General features: G+C 35.4%; 1 protein-coding gene across 2 annotated transcripts in view; it reads left to right on the top strand.

Moving 5' to 3' along the window:
• The window catches only part of ATP2B1 (ATPase plasma membrane Ca2+ transporting 1), a 128,784-nt gene that overhangs the window by 83,221 nt on the left and 21,916 nt on the right, over nucleotides 1-23,647 (top strand). For both annotated transcript variants that reach the window (XM_068562111.1, XM_068562112.1), the window contains exons 4-15: nucleotides 41-295; nucleotides 384-509; nucleotides 4,066-4,206; nucleotides 6,682-6,720; nucleotides 7,477-7,638; nucleotides 9,149-9,363; nucleotides 11,754-11,996; nucleotides 13,341-13,582; nucleotides 16,174-16,411; nucleotides 21,568-21,747; nucleotides 22,386-22,473; nucleotides 22,849-22,955. In XM_068562111.1, coding sequence (XP_068418212.1) covers nucleotides 41-295; nucleotides 384-509; nucleotides 4,066-4,206; nucleotides 6,682-6,720; nucleotides 7,477-7,638; nucleotides 9,149-9,363; nucleotides 11,754-11,996; nucleotides 13,341-13,582; nucleotides 16,174-16,411; nucleotides 21,568-21,747; nucleotides 22,386-22,473; nucleotides 22,849-22,955 — 2,036 coding nt within the window. The remainder of the gene's footprint in view (nucleotides 1-40; nucleotides 296-383; nucleotides 510-4,065; nucleotides 4,207-6,681; nucleotides 6,721-7,476; nucleotides 7,639-9,148; nucleotides 9,364-11,753; nucleotides 11,997-13,340; nucleotides 13,583-16,173; nucleotides 16,412-21,567; nucleotides 21,748-22,385; nucleotides 22,474-22,848; nucleotides 22,956-23,647) is intronic.

Here is a 23,647-nt window from a genome sequence, read left to right as displayed (position 1 = left end):
AGAATCTTTTTTGATAAGCATTTTCTTTCTTTCCAAATAGTTTGTGGAGACGTTTCTGTTGGAGAGGAAGAAGGTGAAGGTGAAACTGGTTGGATTGAAGGAGCTGCGATCCTCTTGTCAGTAGTGTGTGTAGTATTAGTAACAGCTTTCAATGACTGGAGTAAGGAAAAACAGTTTAGAGGTTTGCAGAGTCGAATTGAACAAGAACAGAAGTTCACAGTCATCAGGGGTGGTCAGGTCATTCAGATACCTGTAGCTGACATTACAGTTGGAGATATTGCTCAAGTGAAATATGGTAAGTAAAAAAGGGCAGTGCATCTTACACATGATGTGATGTTATTGTAATCTTGTTCACAGTTTAGCGTACCTTTATTTTGTTTTAGGTGATCTTCTTCCCGCTGATGGCATACTTATTCAAGGCAATGATCTTAAAATTGATGAAAGCTCATTGACTGGTGAATCTGATCATGTTAAGAAGTCTTTAGATAAGGATCCCTTACTTTTATCAGGTATGAATTTCTTTTATAACTGAACTTTTTCCTCCTCCTCAACTATATACCACTGTCAGCAAACAGTTCCCCGAAGAGCCAGTAATGTGAAGAGGATTCTGTATTTTATGTTAGCTTCTACCCTTATAAATCTTAGAGACTTTCTTTTGTAAGTCAGCAGAGACATTAGAGGTCTTTAAATCCAGAACTGTATTTTACAAATGAGAAACCCGAGTCCAAAAAAATGAAGAGATTTGAGAGTCGGTGTTAGTTAATGTTAGTATAATGATAAAACTAAAGTATAAGCCTAATGATCTCTGTTAAATTGATCTGTTTTACATTTATTCTTAAGGGCTATTGTAATATAAAATTAAAGAATGATTGTGTGTTTAAAGCAAATTAATGAATTCTCTATGATGGTCTACAAAGGATAGGATTTAAAAAAAAAAACAACTCATAAAATCCTTAAAGTTAACCTAATCTTGCTCCCTCATTTAACTACTGAGGAATGAGTCTGAGACATTAACTATTTATCTAAGGTAATATGATTAATAATAAATAGGTCCAAGAGTAGTACCACATCTACTAGGCAGAACTGAATTTGCACACACGGTTAAGACATGTTCTGAAAATCTAAGGCTTTGTGTAGGTGAGGGTACTGTCTGAAAAGGGGAGGTGGGTGTCTACTTAGGAGGCTTTTACAACAGCTTAACTGTTGATAGCTAGACCTAAGGTTAATTGGAAATGAAATGGAAGGGATGATGAAAAAAATTACAAGCTGCCTTCTAAGATGCTACATGAAAGGAAACCAGAGTACCACAACTTATCTCCAAAACTACACCAGTTCCTTAACTTTTGATTTTCAGTTTCCTACTCTTAATTTTCTAGTGTTCTTTATAGAATTTACAAAATTGCTTGTAAGACATTTGGTTTAAATATATTTTTAGATTGAGTTATACTAGCATTTGGAGTAAGAAAATGTTGCCTATTTGTCTTTAATTATTATTTTCAGATGTTAATGGAATGCTAACATTTCCCACATTGTAAGGAGATTCTGCTTATTTAAATATTTAATAACTTGGCAGCTATACTTTCTCACTTCTTCTCTGTGAACTTTATATTCTAATTGGTTGGACATGGTTTTACTGAAACCAAAGTCAAACCTGTGACAAGCGTTAGTTAAGTTAGAATCACAACTTCGGGGCACATACCTAAGTTTAACTATTACCTTTTTAAGATTTGTAAATATATGCCAAAAGGCTTATTGTAAAACGTCCCACCACTAAAAATCAGAGTAATTTCATGTATATACATTTATAAACAGCATTATAAATAGGGGGAAAGTTTCATTTTAATATAGACTTTTGTTTCTTTGAAAAAATCTTGGGATTTGTATACCTTCAATATCCTGCACTACTAAGAACATCCCTACTCTATTTGAATTTTTCTTTATATTTCTCTGCTTGAAATTCATTCCAAATAGAAATATCTTGGATATATAATGTATTTAAGTTTAATGTATACTTATTTTACTTATTCCTTGCCATACTTCTAAGAAACTGTGGTTAATGTTAGCCAAGTAAAACCTATGATTTTTCCAAAGGAGAGGGAAGCTAGCTGGTCATACCTAACTGCCATAGACTGACCAGGCCACAGTGTTTGGTGAACTGAGGTAGTCTCTCTTGCCTTTTTGCCATGTATACCTCATGGGCTTTGATGTACATCTAGCTTATTCACACAATGCTTAGCTCCTCAGAATGACATCCTTTAACGGAACCTTGGTCCTTTTCTGTTTTAACAGAGATGGCTGGTAAGGTTTTGTAGACTCAGGTTCCCGACACACCAAGTATACCAAGAGGACTCTATAAATTTTCCATGTTTAAGAAAAGACTGAAATAACTTTCTGGAGTCCCTTATCACAGTACGGGTGGGAAAGTTTTTCTGCATTTATTTCCATCTTCCAAAAATGTACTGAAAACATGAAATGCATTTATTTTTAAATTTATTCTCATGATGCCATCTCTCACTGCTGTTCTTGGCTTTTTAAATTTAGATGTTTAAAAGCAGTTATTCAGTTAGCGGTAGGGATATGACCAGAACAAAAACTGTTTACTTTGCCTGAGCATAGTAGCTGCCAACATTTGATTACCTGTGGTAGAGAAGAACAGAACATAAAAAACTGAAATTTGCTGAAAGCTAGAATTGTTAAAAGAAACAAACTGTCTTTTACATTTAGTCCTTGCTCAATAAATATTGTTTCACTGTCCTTAATTTAATTTCTTGTTTCCCTTGCATTTTTACTGGCAAAGAAGCTAATAATTAGTGAAACAGTCAAAATATAGATTTTTTAAAGCAACAAAATCAAAGGCCTAAAAAATTCATATTGGATAAATTACTTAGTAATTAATAGCCAAATATAAATTCTTAGGTACTGGAGTAAGTACGTATGCTTTACGATCTTATTTTGCAAATAACAATTGAACATTGTTTTGGTACGCAGGATGGTATATAGTACGTGCTACAGACCCTGCCCTCCAGGTGGTTGTAAACTAGGAGATCAAATAAATAAATGATAACTATAAAGAAGACTTTATTGAGTATATTAAAAAGAGTTAAGTTTTGAAAGTTACTTAAAATCACAAAAATATTAGAGAGGTGAGAAGCCTTTTAATGAGTGAGGGAAAGATGCAGAGGTGTGGTCGTACAGGTTGGAGAGTTGTAAGCAACCTTAGTGACATTATATCATAAGAAGAATATTCCCTCTGTCCTCTGACAGAGCTGAATTGAATCTGCCTTGTCACTTAATAGTTGTGTAACCTTGGGCAAGTTTCTAGGAAATAAGAATAATAATGCCTGCTGCTTGCAAGACTGTTGTGAGGGACAGAGTCAGAATTCAGTCAGTGTTCCCATCTCTGCTCCCCAGCTTTTTGTAATGGAGTTTTATGTTAGGCTAATGGATGAAAAAGTTCGGAGTGTTGTTTGGTCTCCATGTGAAGACTTTGACCTTTATCCAGTAGGCAGTGAGGGTCAGAAGTTTTGGAGCCATGAGAGGCTTATGATAAAATCACATCTTAGGAAGGGTAAACTTATTTCAGGGTGAACTGGAAAGACAGAAACTAGCTAGGCAGCTGTTGCAGTGATCTAGGTGGGCTGGCATGAAAACCTGGGTTAGGGAGAGGTGGTGGGGTTGGCTTGGGAATATGTCAGTTGTTGCTGTGTGATCCTTCTTGTTGTAAGTACATTTCTTTATAAGTGAATTGTCCCTAATAATAATAATACAGTTATAATTTAAATATTGAACATTCATTGAACCCCTAAAATTCCAGGCAATGTGCCAAACACTTTACACTTACAGACTTAATTTGCATCTCATTTTTACAAAGTGTAGGTACTGTTATCCACGTTTATGGACTAGTAATTGAGATGTTACAGTTTGCCCAGTATCACATGATAAATGAGTGGTAGAGTGAGCTTTGAACTCAGATGACTTATAACAGACTTAAAACCTTAAGCACAAGAATTTAGGTTTTATTTAATGTCTTGTTGAATTTTAAAAACACATTTTCTGTTGTCGTAGGTACTCATGTAATGGAAGGCTCTGGAAGAATGGTAGTTACTGCTGTGGGTATAAATTCTCAAACTGGAATTATCTTTACCTTACTTGGAGCTGGAGGTGAAGAGGAAGAGAAGAAAGATGAGAAGAAAAAGGAAAAGAAAAGTAAGGATAGCAATATGCTATAAGAATTGGCATTTGGAAATACGGCAGCCTAGATTGTAAGAACTCATCCAAAAAATACACTGTTTCATCAGATTTTGAAATGAAGAGTTCTACAAAAAATTAGTTACCCAACATAGTACCTTCAAGTGGTAGAATTGATGGAGGGGGATTTTTTTTTTTTAAGACTTAGTAGTCCGAGGAGGGCTTTATGAAGGAAGATATCAATCCTGCTTTACCATAGCCAGATGAATTCAGCATCTCCTTGAATACTTTAAAACCTCCCTGTCATTTGACCAGCAAAATGAATTAAACTCCCACTTCCTTTGCTTATTTTTTTGCTACTTCGGTAGTAGCTTTCCTTGTCAACCATATCACTTTTTGGCCTCATTGAGCTTTTCATCTTTTTCATGTTTTCTACTACTCCCATTTCCCAGTCTGTACTTATGTACTTGGTTTTTAGACATAAGACCAAGACTTCACTTTGACACCTCATGTGTTTGTCTTGTTATATTCAGCCCATCATTAGATATCAAGGTTTTAAATTTTTAATCTTGATCCATTGTATCTGCTGTCCCTCCAAGGAGATCTATTATCAGCAAACTTGATAACCATAGTTTATCCACAAGGATCTTATAAGAAGCTGTTATACATAGGGGAATAGCTCAGGATCACTTAGTTGGGGGGTATGTCCCCTTTTTAAAAAAGCCCTCCTCACCCTTTACTCAAGAGTTTTTCCCTTTAGGGCAACAGCACTTTACTGTGGTTTAACCGCTTAGATTTATTTAATTTTACTTGGGCTAGTAAGCCCATATTTCTCTCACACACGTAAGTATTTTGAGATCTTATAAATGCCTCACTAAAAGTCTTGGCTTGCTATATCTACAGCAGTGTTTTTAATATTTAGGTGTTTTGGTTCGGTTTCTGGGTTTTGTCTTGAGCTGTGAAATCTTGATTTCAAAGAGAACTATGTTTGAAGAGTTCTGGCTGCTGGCAAGGGAGGCAGGCCCCACACTGTAGGTCTTTCCTGTCCCACTCTTCTCAGCAGCCCTCCACGTGCCGCCCTAAGGGGCCAGTGTGTAGTGCTGATACCATTTCTGGACCGCTTTATATGCGTTATCTCAATAATCCTTACAACCATACAGAAAAGACTATTTATCTTTTTGCTGACAAGTAAACTGAGGCTTATGGAGGTTACATAACTTGCTCCAGGTCGAAGATCTAATTAGTGGCAGATCAGACCCACTTGTCTGACTCAAAAGTGTGTGCTCTTCACCATATATTGTGTTGCATCCTAATTTACAGGAGACTAAAGTCAATAGACCCTATTAAAAAAAGAAAGGGAAGTTCACATCATGACCTTGTTCCTGTTGACCATACAGTTTCTTTTCCAATAAGCACCTTTTTTTTCTAAGATCTTATATACCTATTTTTATTAATCCAGTCAAGAGTATTCCCAGGAATTAACATCTTAACTGACTGCTGTTTTTGATTCTTGGTGAGAGTGGGGGGGGGGGGGGGGCGGGGAATGGTAGACACCATTTTTCCATCTGTGGACTTCCAGCTCTTTTACCATTCCCTTGAATAAATTGATATTATATATTAATATAATCCAGGGTAATCTGTCTCAGTTGCCTTCATAATCTGGAATGTGAATGTTTGGTCTCTTTCCAAAGTTGGGCTCATTCAGAGTAGCTAGGTATTCTGTCTCCTCACCTGTCTTGAGCATCTGTTCCTCCTTGACCATATTTGTTCCACGTTTTCCAGTTTGAAGGTAGGTCTCCTTGATAGAGAAGTTGAAAGAAGAATAGGCTGAGTGGTTCTCTTTCCTCTTCGTCATTTTTAATATTACACTCCCTACTCCAAACAATAGACCCATTCCCTCCTTGATTACTTTTTACGTTAGACATTCTCATCTTTCTGTTTCCTCCAAATCTAAGTGAATTTGGGGATTACCTTAACTAGTAGTTTTACTGTCTTATTTTGTACCTTCATATTCTAGTTTTACTTGCTTGCCTCCCCTATCTTTTATACATACCAATTTGGTTCTCATTCCCATCAGAGTTCTCCTGTGTGCCTGTTGTCTTCCTATGACATTCCTTCCTCCCTCTACCCCTTCCCTTTTCCACATTCTTAGGCTTATATTTGTATTTAGTTTGAAAACCTCTTGTACCATATTTGGGTGTGTTGCAGCATAAAAAAGAGTAAAGTCTTATGGAGAAATCAACCAAGTATAGATGCCCCAAATTATTTTGGAGTGTCCCTCCATGGTTAAGACCTAGGGAGTGATTGAGCCAGAAGGTCATTATGGGCCAAATGCTTTCTAATCTGTATACACGCACACACACACACACACACACACACACACACACCACTGTGTAACAGTTCTGTTATAGAAATGTGAGCTACCTTTGCATAATTTAACATGGCTGTATTCATTTCTTTTGGAAAGCTTTAATTCCCATTTTGTTCCTACAGATAAGAAACAAGACGGAGCTATTGAGAATCGCAACAAAGGTAAATTCAGGAGGATAAAAGTACACTTAGCTTGTTCTCATTATATCCACAAATATATCTCTTGTGTACTGTATTCATCCAAAAGTAGGATGTATACGGAAAATTAACAATCTGTATTACTCGGGTGAATGTCTCTTTGGTCAGTGCCTGACTTATGCTGCCTTTACAATGTTAATAAGACTTTAATTATGACCTGTGGTAGTAAGCTTAGAGAGGTCCAGATGTAGGTAACTTTAAACTTAAGCATTTCAGTATTTTATCATTGGTTACAATATGATTGCTAGCAAAAATGCATAAGAAACAAAATATAAAATGTAAATTTTTTTTTCAGCTATTTAATAGTCTGTAAACATATGTGCATTTCTCTATATGTGTGGTCCTACATAATGTTCTACATTATGGTCATAACTTATATGGGAGGGACTTACGGTGTTTGGAATGAGTCTCATTATCTAACACAACACACAGGAAGAAAAATGATTTGGTATTTAGCTCTTTCAGGACCCTGTATTTCTTCTTATGCCTCATCCCTATTTCCTAGCTCAACATTCTCAAATCTGGTACAGAGTTTCAAAACCTAGTGTCACTAATTGTCATATTTTCTCTGGGTAGGCACAGACATACACAGGAAGCTAAATGTTTAAATTTTTGTGTTTCTATAAGAAATTGATTTTTTTCCCCCAAAATTGCTTGAAAATGTTAACATTTATGTGTGCCTTTAAAATGTAGTGAAGTTATATTTGCTCTTCAATGTAGCAAAAGCCCAGGATGGTGCAGCCATGGAAATGCAGCCTTTGAAGAGTGAAGAAGGTGGAGATGGTGATGAAAAAGACAAAAAGAAAGCAAATTTGCCAAAAAAGGAAAAATCTGTTTTACAAGGGAAACTAACAAAGCTGGCTGTTCAGATTGGCAAAGCAGGTATGATATATATGAGAAAATAAGATGTTTTGTTTTAAAATATGCTGCCTTTCTATTTAAAAATCATCTTTGACATACTTAAGACTGGAAATCATTGCTTTGTGAGTGGAAGAGGAATTAAAAATATTTTCAGTTTTATCTACAATGTACCAGGCCTTTGAGTTACTGTAGATCCTCATAATATTTTGCAGCTTGGGAACTGTTATCCTCATTTTACGTAGAGGGAGTGTCCTCTGTCAACTAACTAATAAATAAGTGGTCACATTAGGATTAGCGCCTAAGGCTGCCCAATTCACAAGCCCACGCGCTCCTCTCTGAATTTCTGGGAGCAATAGAGAGAGGGCTTAGCAGTGAGGTTACTCCGTGAAGATTACCCAGCTATATTTTAATAAAAAGAAATTTCACCGCACATTTTCTTATCTTTTTTCTGACTATGAAAAAAAAATTAGGTGTGTGTTTTTCTAAAAGTTATAGTTAACTTAAACTGAATGGATTAGTTAGCGTTAGAATGGATCATCCTGGTGAGGCTGAAGTTATAAATTACAACCATCACTAGAAAACACCTGTTAACAGAACTACTCTTCAGAGGAAATAAAACAGAGCTTTAGCTAAAAACATAGCACGCCCTTCAACAGTATCATCTTTATGAAAGAACACGTGTGGGCTAAATCAGACTACACTATTAAAGTCACTTACATTGCATCATTCTGTTACTTCCTATGACTATGTTGGAAAAAGTTAATTTTTGCTTCTGTCCTCAAAAAGCTTATTATCTAATAGCAGATATTTGCTTTTGATAATATGTAGCCAAATGGTAATACTGACTCATACAGTGTTGGGGAAAAGGATGGATTTAAGATGGTGATGGTATTTTAGTAGACATTGAATTGGATTATTAGACCCAGATAGGTGAACATGTTTTATTTTGTAATACTCATTTATAAGGGGCTAAATATCCCACAAAACAGAAAGGTGTAAATGATTTGTAATATATGATTAACTGGTTTGCTAAGTTAATAAAGCAGTAAGGATAGATGAAAAAAATTAAGTAATTTTGGTAATTTGTGTTTTTTTCATAAAAAACATGGGGTTCAGTATTTAATTCTAAGTCTCCCCATTGATCAGGTTCTTATCAACTTCTCTTTTGTCATGAAAGCAGCTTGCCAACATGTAGAGCACCAGCTTATACTAAGCTTTTGGTATTTCCCTGTCATTGCTTGTTATTTTGTCTCGGCTTTAGTAGAAGACTGAAGATACAATTAAGTCTAGAAAAGAATCATAAACACTTTTTTCCCACTTCTCCTGGGTTTCGGGACTATACTTGGAAGCAGAAATTAAATCTGATAATGTCAAGTGATGAGTTAAGCACGAAAAAGGATGTAACAGTTTCTCAGCGAAATTAAAATAAATATCACCAAAGTAGTTATAATTCTTCCAGTGGCTAATATGTAACTGACTATGAATTGTGTCTAGAATATTTAATAATTACATTTTCCTTCTTTTTATGTAGGTTTGTTGATGTCTGCCATCACAGTTATCATTCTCGTATTATATTTTGTAATTGATACATTCTGGGTTCAGAAGAGACCGTGGCTTGCTGAGTGCACACCGATTTACATACAGTATTTTGTGAAGTTCTTCATTATTGGAGTTACGGTTTTAGTGGTAGCAGTGCCAGAAGGTCTTCCACTCGCAGTCACTATCTCACTGGCTTATTCAGTCAAGGTAAGCAGAAAAGAAAGTCTCAGCTGGTGTAGAAAATGTACAACTGGTTGCTCTTTTCTCTTGGGTTCTGGAACTAGGGGATTTCCATAAATTTACACTGTTTTCTTTAGCGCTGTCATTGATTCCCTTCTCCTCCCCCCCAGTTGAAGATCTCTGCATCGAGACCTATACATTCCTGGGATGGCAGACTTGACACAAAGCTAAGCATAACTCTGCTGGGGAAAGTTCTAGCTTAATTTTCCTCATATGATAGTTATGTTGTCCTGTCCCCTCCTGTTTCCAATCTGTAACATTGAAGTAAGCATGCTTGTCATTTGCCTGTGGTACAAGAGCAGAGAGGTTTACTTGAATCCAACTGTCTAAGGCCTCCTTGTTTCCACACTTGGACCCTTATGACCCCACGGTCCTGCCTTCACATGGTAGACTCATGTTTCTAAAAAATAATTCAGATCATCTTGTTTCCTTTTATAAAACCCTCCAGTGGCTTCTTGTCAGAATGAAATCCAAGGCTCCTTGCTATGGCCTGCAGGGCCCTGCCCCATCTGGCCTTTGCTTTCCTCTAGTGTTCATCTCCCACCTCTCTCTCCCCCTCTGGTCCAGCCTCACCAGCCTTCCTGCTGTTTCTCAAATACCCCAACCCTGTTCTCACTTCAGGACTCTTGTGTTCCTTCCTTTGAATCATCAACTCTCTAACTTTACTCAGGTCTCTTCACATATCACCTTCTCTGACCACTCCATTTACAGTAGCTAACTCCTCCTTGTTCTCGTAGTAGAATGCTGAAAAAATGAGCTTCAGTGGCTTTGCTAGCTGCTGGTTACCTAAAGGAATATTCTGTTTGAAGATTACTAATCTACTTTTTAATCAATTTTATATCTTATATGGAAAAGGTGGCTTCACATGTTAAATTATACCTGATGAAAGAATGCTGCTCTTGTCAGTTTTCTAATATTAATTAATATTTCTCCTTAAGTTGTATTGCTGACAGAGAGCAATACAAAGTAATTGGTCATAGTTTCTGCTCCAGCACTCTTGTCTTCAGTGTTCCAACAGATGTGTCATGATAAGAATATTTTTTGCTTACTGTTTGAGTTTATTTTCAGGCATTTCTCATCTTTTGTTTCAAAAGTAAAATGGTAAATGTGTCAAAGTAATAATGAAATACAGTGTAATCATCTGTTTGATGTTTTAAAATAATTAGAAATAATTGGGGTAAACATAAGTTTTAGACACATGGGTAAAATCAGTCATTCTATCAATACTGTCATTAGTTCACTTTGAATAGTCATTAATGATATTAATTTTTCAATTGATCAAAAAGATATAGGCAGGATTGATTTGCAGTCCTTTCGTAGAAAATAAATAAGAGCATTTTTCTTTAAGTTTTTATTAAATGTTTATTTTAGCCCAAATGTTACCAGTCACTTTTCTTTTCATTGAGGTGTGGTCCTTATGGCTCCTGTGTTAGTGTTTGGCAAAACTGAACACATTTTCTTTACTGCAGAACTTCCTTCTTTTAATGTTCAGTATTAATGTAAATCTCAGTAATCTTCCTTCCCCATATTTATTTCTTCAAGGAATCAGCTTCTTGCAGTATCTTGCATATTAGTAGTCACAGAACATACTTTGCAAAATAACTCTTTACAGGTTTTAACCCATTCCAGGTATGTTTTAAGAATCAATTATCAAGCATTTTAACCTAAATGCTTTTTGGAGCTACAGTGAAACTCTTGTTCTTTTTAGAAACTGTCTTTTTCTTGTAAATAAGAGGAAGGGATGATCCTGAGGATGAGAAGACCAAGTGTACCAACATATGGAAAAGATAAAAATGATCCTTTCTGGTTTTGTTATGTTACCTCAATCTATCAGAGTCAAAAGAAAAAAAAAAAAAATCAGGCAGCTACATGCCCACAAACTCTATATTTAACTGATAAGCTACTTTTTCCTTGGTGACTGATACAAGAATCTTTTGTTTTCCACTTAATAAGGAGACTTAATCCTTACATGTTATATACTCTTAAATGGCTGTAAGTACCTCTGTACTTAGAGTACAAATTATTTTAGCTCTTTTAATTTGAGGACACTTCACAGAAGTGTTGGAGGCATATAGTCAACATGATTTGCATATGGGTGCAGGTATCTGTATTCATTTACTAGATTATGTTACGTAGTGGGGAAATGATTGAAACCACTGAAAGCTAGTACTCTATTTAGCTTATTTGAATAGGTCAAATATACTAAATTCTTCCAGCATTAAATCGGTGCTTTATACTGTGTATCCAGGTAAAGTTGGGAGTTTTAGTTCTGATTTTAAAGCAGTTTATAATCATTTTAATATAATGAGGTCATTGGTTTTATATGTAGCTTAACTACTTTTTTTTGGTCACTGTAGAAAATGATGAAAGATAATAATTTAGTGAGGCATCTGGATGCTTGTGAAACCATGGGAAATGCTACAGCTATTTGTTCAGATAAAACAGGAACATTGACAATGAACAGAATGACAGTTGTTCAAGCTTACATAAATGAAAAACATTATAAAAAGATTCCTGAACCAGAAGCTATTCCACCAAATATTTTGTCCTACCTTGTAACAGGAATTTCTGTGAATTGTGCTTATACATCAAAAATATTGGTAAGCTTTCTTTAATAATTAATTTATATATGAAAATTAATTTTTCAATTTGTGATGATTTGACTGTAGCTTTTAAGCTCTATCATTACTATTTATAAATTGAAGAAATGAATTGTGTTAAGTTTTTAAAAGGCATATATCCATATACTGTATTTAATTTTCTTTTGATACAATTTGTGTTACTAGTAAGATCTGTTGATCAACATACACATTCTGTTTATTTGTATTTTTCGTCTCCTGTATTTTGAATTGCCTGCGTTTAGAAACTCTTGAGCCTAACAACCAGAATAAGTCCTTAATTTTAAATTTTTACTTTGCTCATTTTGTGAAAGACTAGTCTATCTTACTATAGAAAATTAACTCAATTTACTAGAGAAGATTTTGAAACTAGATTTCAACTTAAAATAATATGTTTTATATATGCTTGCTATATGCTCTGTTTGGTTTCTCAGTAGATCCTACCTGTAAGGTGATCCTTAAACCTTTTGGGACTAACTGAATAAAGTAATTCTAGACTTGTACTACCTTAGAATAAAATATTTTTAACTTTGCAAGTTTTAAAAGCCTTTATTTATAACATAAAGCATGAAATTGTTTGGCTGATATGTGTTCTAGTGATTTGTGGGTGAAGACCATAAACAAAATTAGTATTTCATGAATTGGATTATTGGACTGGAAAGTTATGAGATCTTGATTCTAGATCTAGCTTTGCCTTAGCTGTAAGTCTGAGCTTTACTTTCTTCAATTGTTAAGTAAAGATGGTTACATCTGCCCTTAATACTGTTGTGATGATTACATAAGAAGGTATTTGTGAAGATACTATGAAGGAAATAAAGTTTTTATATATATTTAAGTCAACAGTGCTTCATTTTAATGCTTATATTTTTATTTTAAGCCATAAAAATTGGTAAAGTAGATTTAATTTTGAATTATTTAATGTAAATATTCAATGAAAACGAGAAAAGGAAAGGAATTAAAATTTCTTAAGTCCCATATGTGTCAGGAACCAACTTTAAAAGTTACATGTCTTATTTAATTCTTGGGTCATAAGAGCGCCCATTTTCCAGATGCTGAAGCCAAGGACCACAGCAGTTGGGTAATTTGCCAAAAGTTCACATAGCTCGTAACTGGCGGGGCTGAGATTGGAATCCATGTCATCTTTGCTCCAGAGCTTTCTACCTTACTTTTTCTATGTCCCTCTTTGAAATGCTAAAACTAATAGAAGTTTTCTATATAATTTCTGTATAATTTTGTTTTAGAATGTCTCGTTCTGTTTTACATTATAAATTAAACTGTCGTAGAGAAACAAGATGATACTAGCTTCTAAACCTTTTTTTCTTATAGCCACCAGAGAAAGAGGGTGGATTACCACGTCATGTTGGTAATAAAACTGAATGTGCCTTGTTGGGACTTCTTTTGGATTTAAAACGGGATTATCAGGATGTTAGAAATGAAATACCAGAAGAAGCACTGTACAAAGTCTACACCTTCAATTCTGTTAGGAAGTCCATGAGTACTGTCCTGAAAAATTCAGATGGAAGTTATCGAATATTCAGCAAGGGTGCATCTGAGATAATTCTGAAAAAGTAAGAGTAAAATGCTTAGATGAATAATTTGCTAACTATAGTTGCTTTATGGAATATCTACTATGTTATTATTGTTGCTATTTTCTTTTTGTGAATATCAGGCATTTGCTAGGACCTTGGAGTTTTTTAGTATATTTTAATGGTATCGCTCTTTTGCCCAGGGTATTCTGTCATTTTCATACTCCAGCTTCTTTTATTTCTTAGTATTTTGCTACAGGGAAAATAAGCCCATTACATTCAATCTGGTAGGTTTAATGAAGTGAACATTGATATTTGTTCTTAAACATGTTGACTCCATTGTTATGTAGGATCATGAAAAATAAAAGCCTTCTGGGAAGAAAACCTGCCGTTTATGTCTTCAACACTGCATTGTAGATAGTGATGAATGAATTATATATTAGTTTTTAGAACAGCAAAGCATTAAAACTAGATCTTGAGAATCCTTTTATATCAGAGTGAGGTTTTATCATATTTATGCTGCTGCAGCGTCATATTTAAATATCTGCTGTCATTTTGAATGGTAATCTTTCTTTTGTACTGTCCTTATACACACCAGTCGCCTCAATTTTGACATCACATGTTTATGTATAGTTTCCCTAATGCTTATTTGTTATTACAGGTGTTGAAATTATTTTGATTTTTTTTTTAATTCCAGTAGAGAAGTAGGAAACTTTTTTTTTTTTAATTAAGAGCATTTTTGGAAAATTAGAACTCACTTAAAATTGTAATATTTAAAATATTTCCAATTTTAATTAGCTTATATGTAGATTATAATCCAGTGTTATCTTAATGAACACTTGTCAGATTATAATCTAACAGGTTTAAGAGAAAATACATATAAATGAAAATGCAGAATATGACAGATGTACACAAAGTTTTAAGATGAGAGGTCATACTATGAAGGGTGTAGCATTTAAGATAGGTTTCGGTATGAAGTAAGATCAAGTTGAAGGTAGCCACATTGGAGGGAAGGAAGTGGGAATATGCAGACCATATTGGGGGAATAGCTAATAGTCAGACAGTTCAGCTGAGTGGTGATGGGCTTTTGTGGCACACAGGACATCTTTCTTCCCTTTACATATGCTTGGTTATCTGATTTCTGTGAAATGTTAGAAATCTTGCATCCGTGGCTTGCTGAGAAGCAGGTAGGTGGTATGGGAGAGATTTTTCAATCAAAACCAAATCCGGCTTTGGCTCTTCTGCAACTAAGTAGTTTTGGGATGCTGGGAAGATTCTTCCATTGGCTTCCATTTTCCTTCACTGAAAAAGAGGATGATGACCACCAATTCTAAGACCCTGAGATAAAATAATGCATGTAAAACATCCAGCATGGAGTATATTAAGTATACAATAACTCTTTCCACAGTGAGATTTACTTTTGCTGTGGAGTCTCTTAAATGTTAGCCTGAGCAGTTAAAACAGTTAAGTAGGCCAGATAATGCAGCTGAAGAATTTTTTTCATCAGGTAGCAGAATGAGCATAGCTGTGGGACTGAGGATAATTCTTGCATCAGGGAATAAGGTGGGTTGTGGGGGGAAAAAAGGATGGACTGGAGACCGATATCATTTAAAAGCCTATTACAGTAGCTCTGGCTTGAAGTAAGAGCCAGAAGAAGGCAGTAGAGTAGCAGGGGGAATAGAAAGGAGAGGAAACATTCGGAAGACTGTTCAGAGGACAAATACATAGGACTTAGGAGCTAATGCTATATAGATGATGAGGAGAAAGGAAGTATTCAGGTGAGAGTTTAGACTTAACATTGAAATTATTGGGAGGTAATGTTGATGTCTGTTCAATGGGCAGTGAGGAGACAGCCTTTAGTCTTGCATGCAGTAAATTTAAGGTACGGTACAACATCTGAGTAGACTGTCAGAGTGGAAAGCTTTGGAAAACGATCAAAACAGAAGACGGGGATTTGGGAATCACCTGCCTAGAAGCAGGAGGCAGTGGCATCACCAAGGAGAAGAACATAAAGAGGCAATGTGAAAAAATAAACTTTAAATAGGGAAGTATACAGTGTAACTTTTATTTACTACACAGTTAAAGAGTTGTAGTTAGTTTCGCTGAAACCAAAACTATTTTGGCATTATCTCTCTCATTCTAATAGAGTGCTTATTTTAACAGTAAGTTATTTTTTTTCTTTCATGGTTAAAACAATATAGGTGATGAAACAGCATCTCAGGTAAGGGTTGATTGAACATGGCTTTTTACTTTAAAAGAAGGAAATATCTGGAAATTTTGTGTTAATTAAAATTAATGTCTAATTCTGTACCAAAATGGACAGGCATATCGTTTATTCTTCTCTGCCACGAGGGTTTTTTGTGAAAGTTTAGAAGCCCTGCATTTCCAAAAGAGAAGTGTCTAAAGTAACTTGGTTGGAGCATGGTCAAGTGAGAACCATAAAAAGAGAACTGTATTTTGTAAAGGGGAGGGGGAAGGGCGAATGTGATTTAAGTCTGTAAAAGCACAACATATGTAATTCTCTGAATTCCGGGTAATCAGATTCCATGACTCTAGCCCTTCCGGTTCACTTAAATGGCATTAACCATTATTTTTGTTAATTATTGATGTTTGGATTCAACGTTTCCTTATAGGTGTTTCAAAATCTTGAGTGCCAATGGTGAGGCAAAAGTATTCAGACCAAGGGACCGTGATGATATTGTAAAAACAGTGATTGAACCGATGGCATCAGAAGGCTTGAGAACCATATGTCTTGCATTCAGAGATTTCCCAGCAGGAGAACCAGAACCAGAATGGGATAATGAAAATGATATTGTCACCGGCCTTACATGCATTGCTGTTGTGGGGATTGAAGATCCTGTGAGACCTGAGGTGGTGAAACATTCTGTGTTCTGCATGTGCAGAAGGCACTAACTGTAACCAGTTTTCTAGTAAAATTCTTAGTGTTTGTGATTTTATTTCTCTCCTGTGTGAATCCAAGATTAGTGAAATAATAGTGCTTGTGCTGCATGTGCTACCTGTTTATGGTTTTTAATTAGATAACTTCTCTTTGGGACAATCCTGTATGTTTATAGCATAACCAGTGCCTTGAACTGGGTAGGTTTCGTCCATTGATATTTATATTAAATTACATAGTAAATGCCATTAAGTTATTTGTTTTCATGGTCTGTAGTCCAGCACTGTCCAATAGGACTTTGTGCAACCATAGAATTGTTCTGTGTTGTTCCATATCATAGCTACTAGCCACATGTGACTACTGAGATTTTGAGGTGTAGCTAGTGCAACTGAAAAACTGAATTAAAAAAAATTTTTTTCAATTTATATTTAAACATCTTGTTACCGTATTGGACAGTCCGCAGCTCTAGACTTTGCTTTTCTTCTTTAAATCCTTTTTTTTTTTTTTTTTTTTTTTTTAAGTCTATTGAGCAACTGCTGTGTGCCAGCCACTATGCTAAGATACTGGAGACATAAAGATTTTTGAGATCTGGTTCCTGGCCTCAAAGAAGTCACTGTCCTGGGCAGGGATGGACAAACACATAATTATAACCAGGATGTTAGTACATAGTTAGATACATATGCAGAGCATGTTATGTGAGCCCCCAACCTTCTAAAGTAATTATATCTTTTTATTGCATTCTTACTGTGTGCCAGATATTATGCCAAGTGCTTTTACATGTATTATTTCACTTAATATTCACCTCTGAGTTATAAGTATTAGTACTTATTTGAAAGATGAAGAAAAATTGAGATGTATAGAGGTTAGCTCTAGACATTAGAGCTAGTGTGTTCAAACCCAGCTCTGTATAAAATACATTTGCTTAAAAGACCCCACTGTGTTATGTTAACCATGAGAGGGGTCAAGTAAGACTTCCTAGAGGTTAATTACCTGATGTGAGTCTCAAAGGATGAAGAGGTATTGGCTAGACCAAGAGAGAGAGTGAGCGGTAAGCACATTGTGAGCAAAGAAGCAACATGAATAAAAGCACAAAGGCAAAAACAGCTTTTGTTCAGTGGCTATCATCAACTAATTGATTCAACATCCAGTGTGTAGCGCCAGGCACTCTCCTAGGAACTGGAAATACTACACTAAACAAAATAATTAATGAAACTTATACTCTAGAGGTAACACAACAGATAAACAGATAAAGTGATAGGTACATAGGCAGTATGCCAAGTGAAGACACATCCTGTGAGGAATAAGACTTGGTCCCTGCCCTCATAGGCCTTATATTCTAATTGGCGTGAGGTAGCAGGGGAGCATCAGATATGACTATTGCAAGTGTGATAAGGGCTGTAAAGGATATGCACAGGGTGATAAAAAAGGTAACAGAGACCACATTAAGGATCTCTGAAGATGTAACATTTGAGTTGAGGTCTGATGGCTAAAAGTGAGCCAGCCATGTAAATAGCTGCAAGAACAGTATTCCAGAAAAATGGCACAAAAAATATAGGACACTTAAGAAGAGAAAGTATTTAGATTTTCAGAGGTGGAAAGGAGGCCAGTGTGGCTGTAAGTTTGGACAAGAAAGGGCAGATGAGATTATCTTTGGCCTTACTAGGCAATAAGGGCTCTGAATTTTATTCTGAAATTCAGTGGGAAGTCGTTGAAGAAATTCAGGCTGGGAAGTGACATGATTCATGTTGTTAAAATAGTATTTGGGGTACTATGTAAAAAATGAATTAAAAAGAGGAGTAGAAGCAGGGAAGCCAATGAGATTATTGCAGTGATCCCAGGCAAGAGATAACCATGGCTTAGAACTACAGTTGTGGCAGGGAAGATGGAAAGAAAGGTATGATTTTAAAGTAAATAGAGGTAGAACCAATAGGAATGAATATGTTGGGTTTGGATATACTCTTTTGACATTGTTGAGATCTCTGAAACGTCCAATTATATGTCAAGCAGGCAGTTGAACCTAGAAGCCTGAAAGTGAAGTAGGCTGGAGAATTCACATATGAGGCTAAAGGAGATCTCTTGAGGAAAGTGCGTAGCTAGAGCAGTAAGCTTAGGACTGGGATATCTCTACAATTAGATCTCTTCTGGAGGAGTGGGGAATCAGTCTCCAACTTGCATAGCTGAGTGGCTGGTAGATGGTATTACCAATGTAATAAGAGAGTCAGATGAAGCTGCCTATTTAGAGATCAAGTTTGGGGTTCTGGAGTTTCAAATGCTTATGAAACATCCAGGTGGATCATGTTTGCCAACCTTTGGTCAAAGGAAAACCATTCGAAGTTTTGTACATTGATTTATGGCTTAAATCTTATCTAAATATAATATTAAATCAGGATGTTTTCAACTTTTGTCCTTTGGAAAATGTATTGCTCATTTTGTGTTCTTAGCACTGAGGTTGATGGACAGTTTTATCTGTTTTTAAACACGTAAGTGGCAATTAATTTCTTCAGTATCACAAAATGAGATGAGTACTTTCATACTAAAATGAGACAATGTAATAGGACGTAGCTTTCCCGAGTGGGTCTTCTGGATTGTACAGTTCTGATGTAGAGAATCTTGATTAATTAGATGTCTAGAATAAATCCAGCTTTATTGCATATGCATAGATAGTTAAACAAGATGCTTGGCTTCTCTTCAGTTTATCTGTAAAAGTGGAGGTAGTTTGTAAGTTTTAAGTGGAAGTATTTGGTGGTTAGTGGACTATTAATAAATTTAGTTTATTTTCTTAAATATTATTTGCCACATAGCTTTAACCAAGACCAGTTTCTGCCTCTTATTCATTGTTTCCTATTCCAAATGATCTCAGGGTACCACCCAGTGAGTGCTAAGATGGACAAATCTGGTTACTTTCTATCTCAAATGAGAAGTGAGAAATACATTTATACAGCAGACCAGTGTTTTCAAAATCAAATATTGATTTTTTTAAACAATAGAGGGATGTATAATATGAAAGCACAGTTCTGTCTAGGTAGGCCATGAAAGCTCCCAGAGATGTTACATTTACGCTGTTTACAATAGAAGTCACAAACAGCATATAGGCCAAAGTTAGCCTTCAATCAAGTTATATGTGGACTGTGTGTGTGTGTGTGTGTGTGTGTGTGTGTGTGTGTGTGTATAAAGCATCAGGTTTGAGAGTACACACAAATCTGGGTTTCTGCTTTCTCTTGAAATTATAGATTCTGTCAACATTTCCACCGTGATAAAAAAAAAAAAAAAAAGACTAGAGCTGAGTGCTCTTCTATTAGGATTGTCTTGGATTTGTCACTTTCAGTGTTTTTTCCTCATTTCTGTTACCCGCATGGCCCTGTGGGTATTTGCATTTGCGACCTCTGTTCTAGTAGGATCGACATGGATTTTCTGGTTAGAGAAGAACAAGAAAGGATTTTCTAGGCAAAGAGAATTACAGAAGCACAGGCACAAAAATAATACATTGATTATTCATCTATCAAGCTGTGTATAGTAGAAAAAAAATTTAGATAAATCTAGGAAACTACTCTTTTTTTTTTTAAATTCTTTTGTGAAACACAACCATGATACTTAAAACTTTTAACAATAATTCCTAAATATTTATTATTTTTTAAATTTCCTAAATTGTGTCACAAAGTGCTTATTCAAATCAGGATCCAAAATCCACACGTTAAATTTATTGCCATGCCTCTCAAGTCTCTTTTAATCTAAAGGATCTATAGGTTTCCTCCCTTTTCCATTCTTGCAATTTCTCTGTCAAAGAACAAATTGTTTTTTTCTTTCAATTAGCAAGTAAACTATTGTTTCATTGGAAATTATTTGCAGAAGGACATGTGTCCTGGAGAGTATTCTACGTTCTATAATAGATTTTGCCAATTGCATTCCTTCTATTTCCTGTGAACTGGTAGTTAGATCTAGAGTAGGGTTTCCAGATAAAATACAGGACACCCAATTAAATTTGCATTTCACCTAAACAATGAATTTTTTTTTTAGTGTAAGGGTGCTCAATAGTGCAATATTTGGTCATCTTGTATTTTTTAAATTGAAGTATAGTCAATTTACAATATTGTGTTAGTTTCAGGTGTACAACAAAGTGATTCGGTTATACATATATTTTTCTTTTTTTTATTCTTTTCCATTATAGGTTATTACAAGATATTGAATATAGTTCCCTGTGCTATATAGTAAATCCTTGTTTTTTATCTACTAGGGAGCTATTCTGAAGCTCAAGTGTGATACTCTGTTATACTGAGAACTTTGTGGTTTATAGTATAACAGTTGAGGAATCGTGTATTTTTGAAAAAGTGTATTAAAAAAAGAACTGTATTGTCGGGTATATCAGATGTTTTAAAGGGGAAACGAACATAAACACAAGGATGCCAATTTAAAAAAGCTATTGCAGTAGCTCAGGCAACAAACATTGGAGACCAGGTACAGGGAAGGTTTGAGGTAGAATCGCAGAACTCACTGGCCCTTAAGGATGTATAGGGTAAGGAGTTTGAAGATATCAGATAATCTTTAGGTTTCTCTTAGATAGAACACATGGTTTCCGTTTTAGACACCCAAATTCTGATGTCTATTTTCTGATGGAACTAGGAATCCAGCTCTCACAATGAGCTGGGAAAAATAATGTAGGTCTGAAAGTTATTAGCATGTAGCTAGTAGGTGGAGGTTCCAGAATAGGTAAGATAACCCTTAAAAGATCAAGAATGGGGAAAAACAAGTGAGCCTCCCTTAACCCCAAAGAACACCAACATTTTACTCTGGTGTGGTCTGGGCAGTAAAACCAGAACGGTGGAAAGCCAACCAGGAAAGAATTGCCTAATGGTTGCTAGGGGAAAAAGGCGCTTTAAAAAGCCTTTGGCAAATAAATAATGTAAGCAAATTAAGTCAGATGATAACTGAAAGTGAAGCCTGAACTAGGACTGTGGCAGTGGAAGGGGAAAGAAGAGATTATTGGGACTACTTCAAGAAATAATATCTTGAGATGTAATTAAGGTTGTCATTTGTGGGACTATGAGGCAATGTATATTTGTTCGGTGGGATTTTTCCCCACCCTGGAAATACTAATTTTCTTTTCATCATGTGAATTTTTTTCCACATTAACCAGGTGCCAGATGCAATAAAGAAATGTCAGAGGGCTGGAATTACTGTGAGGATGGTCACTGGTGATAATATTAATACTGCTCGGGCTATTGCTACCAAATGTGGTATTTTACATCCTGGGGAAGACTTCCTATGCCTAGAAGGTAAAGATTTCAACAGAAGAATACGAAATGAAAAAGGCGAGGTAAGCATTTTTTATTTTTTAAGTTGATATATTTTTAGTATATTAGGAATTTCAATGGACAGATACATCTTGAATATGCACTACGTGTTAGGCATCGCACCTGGATCAGTGCAGCCCTCACCCCAAGAAGCAAAACAGTAGCATTGTAGGAAATAAAGGGGACAAGTGATAAAGAAATTTGCCCTAAAGGGAGTGAGTGCTTCATTTTTTCAGTCTGGGCCCAAGAAGTACTGTATGTGTAAGCGACTAATGGGAGATGAGTTTGGAAAGGTTACTATGGAACATATTTTAGGGGACCCCAAACCCTGCACTACTTACGCTAAGGAGTTTCCATTTTCATAGGCAGTGGGGAGATGGTTAGAATTTGATCTTGTAATGATATATATAACAGCGGTTCTGCGTTAGAGTGACTAGAGATCTTTTTAAAACGCTGATTACTAGGCCCCACCTCAGAGTGTCTTATAAGATAGGCCTTGGGTCTCGCTCAGCAATTTCCATTTCTAACAAGTTCCCAGGAGTTGCTGATACCGCTGGTCTGTCCACCACACTTTGAGAACCACTGATACAAATGCTAGGTCGCTAACTTGGAATTAGAAAACTAGGCTTGGGCACGTTTTAACTTTGACAAAAATTTATAGATTGAGCAAGAGCGGATAGACAAGATTTGGCCAAAGCTTCGAGTGCTTGCAAGGTCATCTCCTACTGACAAACATACACTGGTTAAAGGTGAGTAGATTTTACAATTACTCCGCAATTTCTTAATAGAGAAATGCGTTCTGCTTCCTAAAATAGTAATAGATACGGAATATTAGATTGAATAGTGGATATCATCTTCTCCAATAAAATCTAAATACATTTCCTTTTGATACCTTAGGTGAATTGTGTTTATCTTCAGTGATTAAAACAGGATATAACTCCTAATACAACAATTTCTGGAGTTGTTCCTTGCCCAACATCTCAGCAGTTTCCATTTCTCTGTGTTTAATTATTTATTTTTAACTTTGAGTCTGTAAAACTGGCTAGCTAGCATATTCTGCAGAATCACTTTATTATTAATTAAACAGATTGTTTTTACAGCATAAATACTTACTTTTATTTCAGGTATAATTGACAGCACTGTCTCAGAACAACGCCAGGTTGTAGCTGTAACTGGTGATGGTACAAATGATGGCCCAGCATTAAAGAAAGCTGATGTTGGATTTGCAATGGTAGGAACTTAACCTAATTCAAATATTCAGATGTAATTTACTGGCTGGGTTTTCTGTTTGTTTGGTTGGTTTGTTTGTTACTAAATTGCTGTTGATTTTAAACACTGTCCCTCAAGAGTAGCTTAAGGGATAATATGTAAGCCTAAATTGGTTTATACGTCTAATTAGTTTATATAATACCTTCATTTGATGCTGGAAGATGACATGACTTCTTTTGAACAGTTATAATAATATCATACATTTACCTTGTACTCTGTAAAATATATAAATGTCTGTCTTCTCATCTAAACCTTACAGTCCTCTTAAACAGGAGACAGGCTTAGAACAGTTATATGTATTTAAATTAAGAATATGATTAAGAATCTTCCAGTCAACTGAAAATGTCTTAAGGGTAACTTTAATAGTAATCATTTCATGTATAATAGATGTAATCTTTTTTTTTTTGTAATCTTTTTTGATTGAAAAAAAAGATCTATTTCACCCCACCCAAGTTCTCAATTTATATTTGATTATTAAAAGTGCTAGGAAATTTTAGCATTTCATTATTATTTTCTTTATACTGTAGCCATAATACTGATGAAGTGTTTACTATAAAGTAGTTATCATGAAATACATATGCTACATAAATGTTTAATGATTGAAATTAGATTGTTATATCTTTGAATCCAGTCCTTCTAATTTTTCAGTGTTGG

Source organism: Eschrichtius robustus, chromosome 13 (genome assembly GCF_028021215.1).
Source record: "Eschrichtius robustus isolate mEscRob2 chromosome 13, mEscRob2.pri, whole genome shotgun sequence".
Classification (NCBI taxonomy): domain Eukaryota; kingdom Metazoa; phylum Chordata; class Mammalia; order Artiodactyla; family Eschrichtiidae; genus Eschrichtius; species Eschrichtius robustus.
The sequence above is the reverse complement of the archived record's forward strand: the minus strand, read 5'-3'. Positions and strand labels throughout refer to the sequence as shown.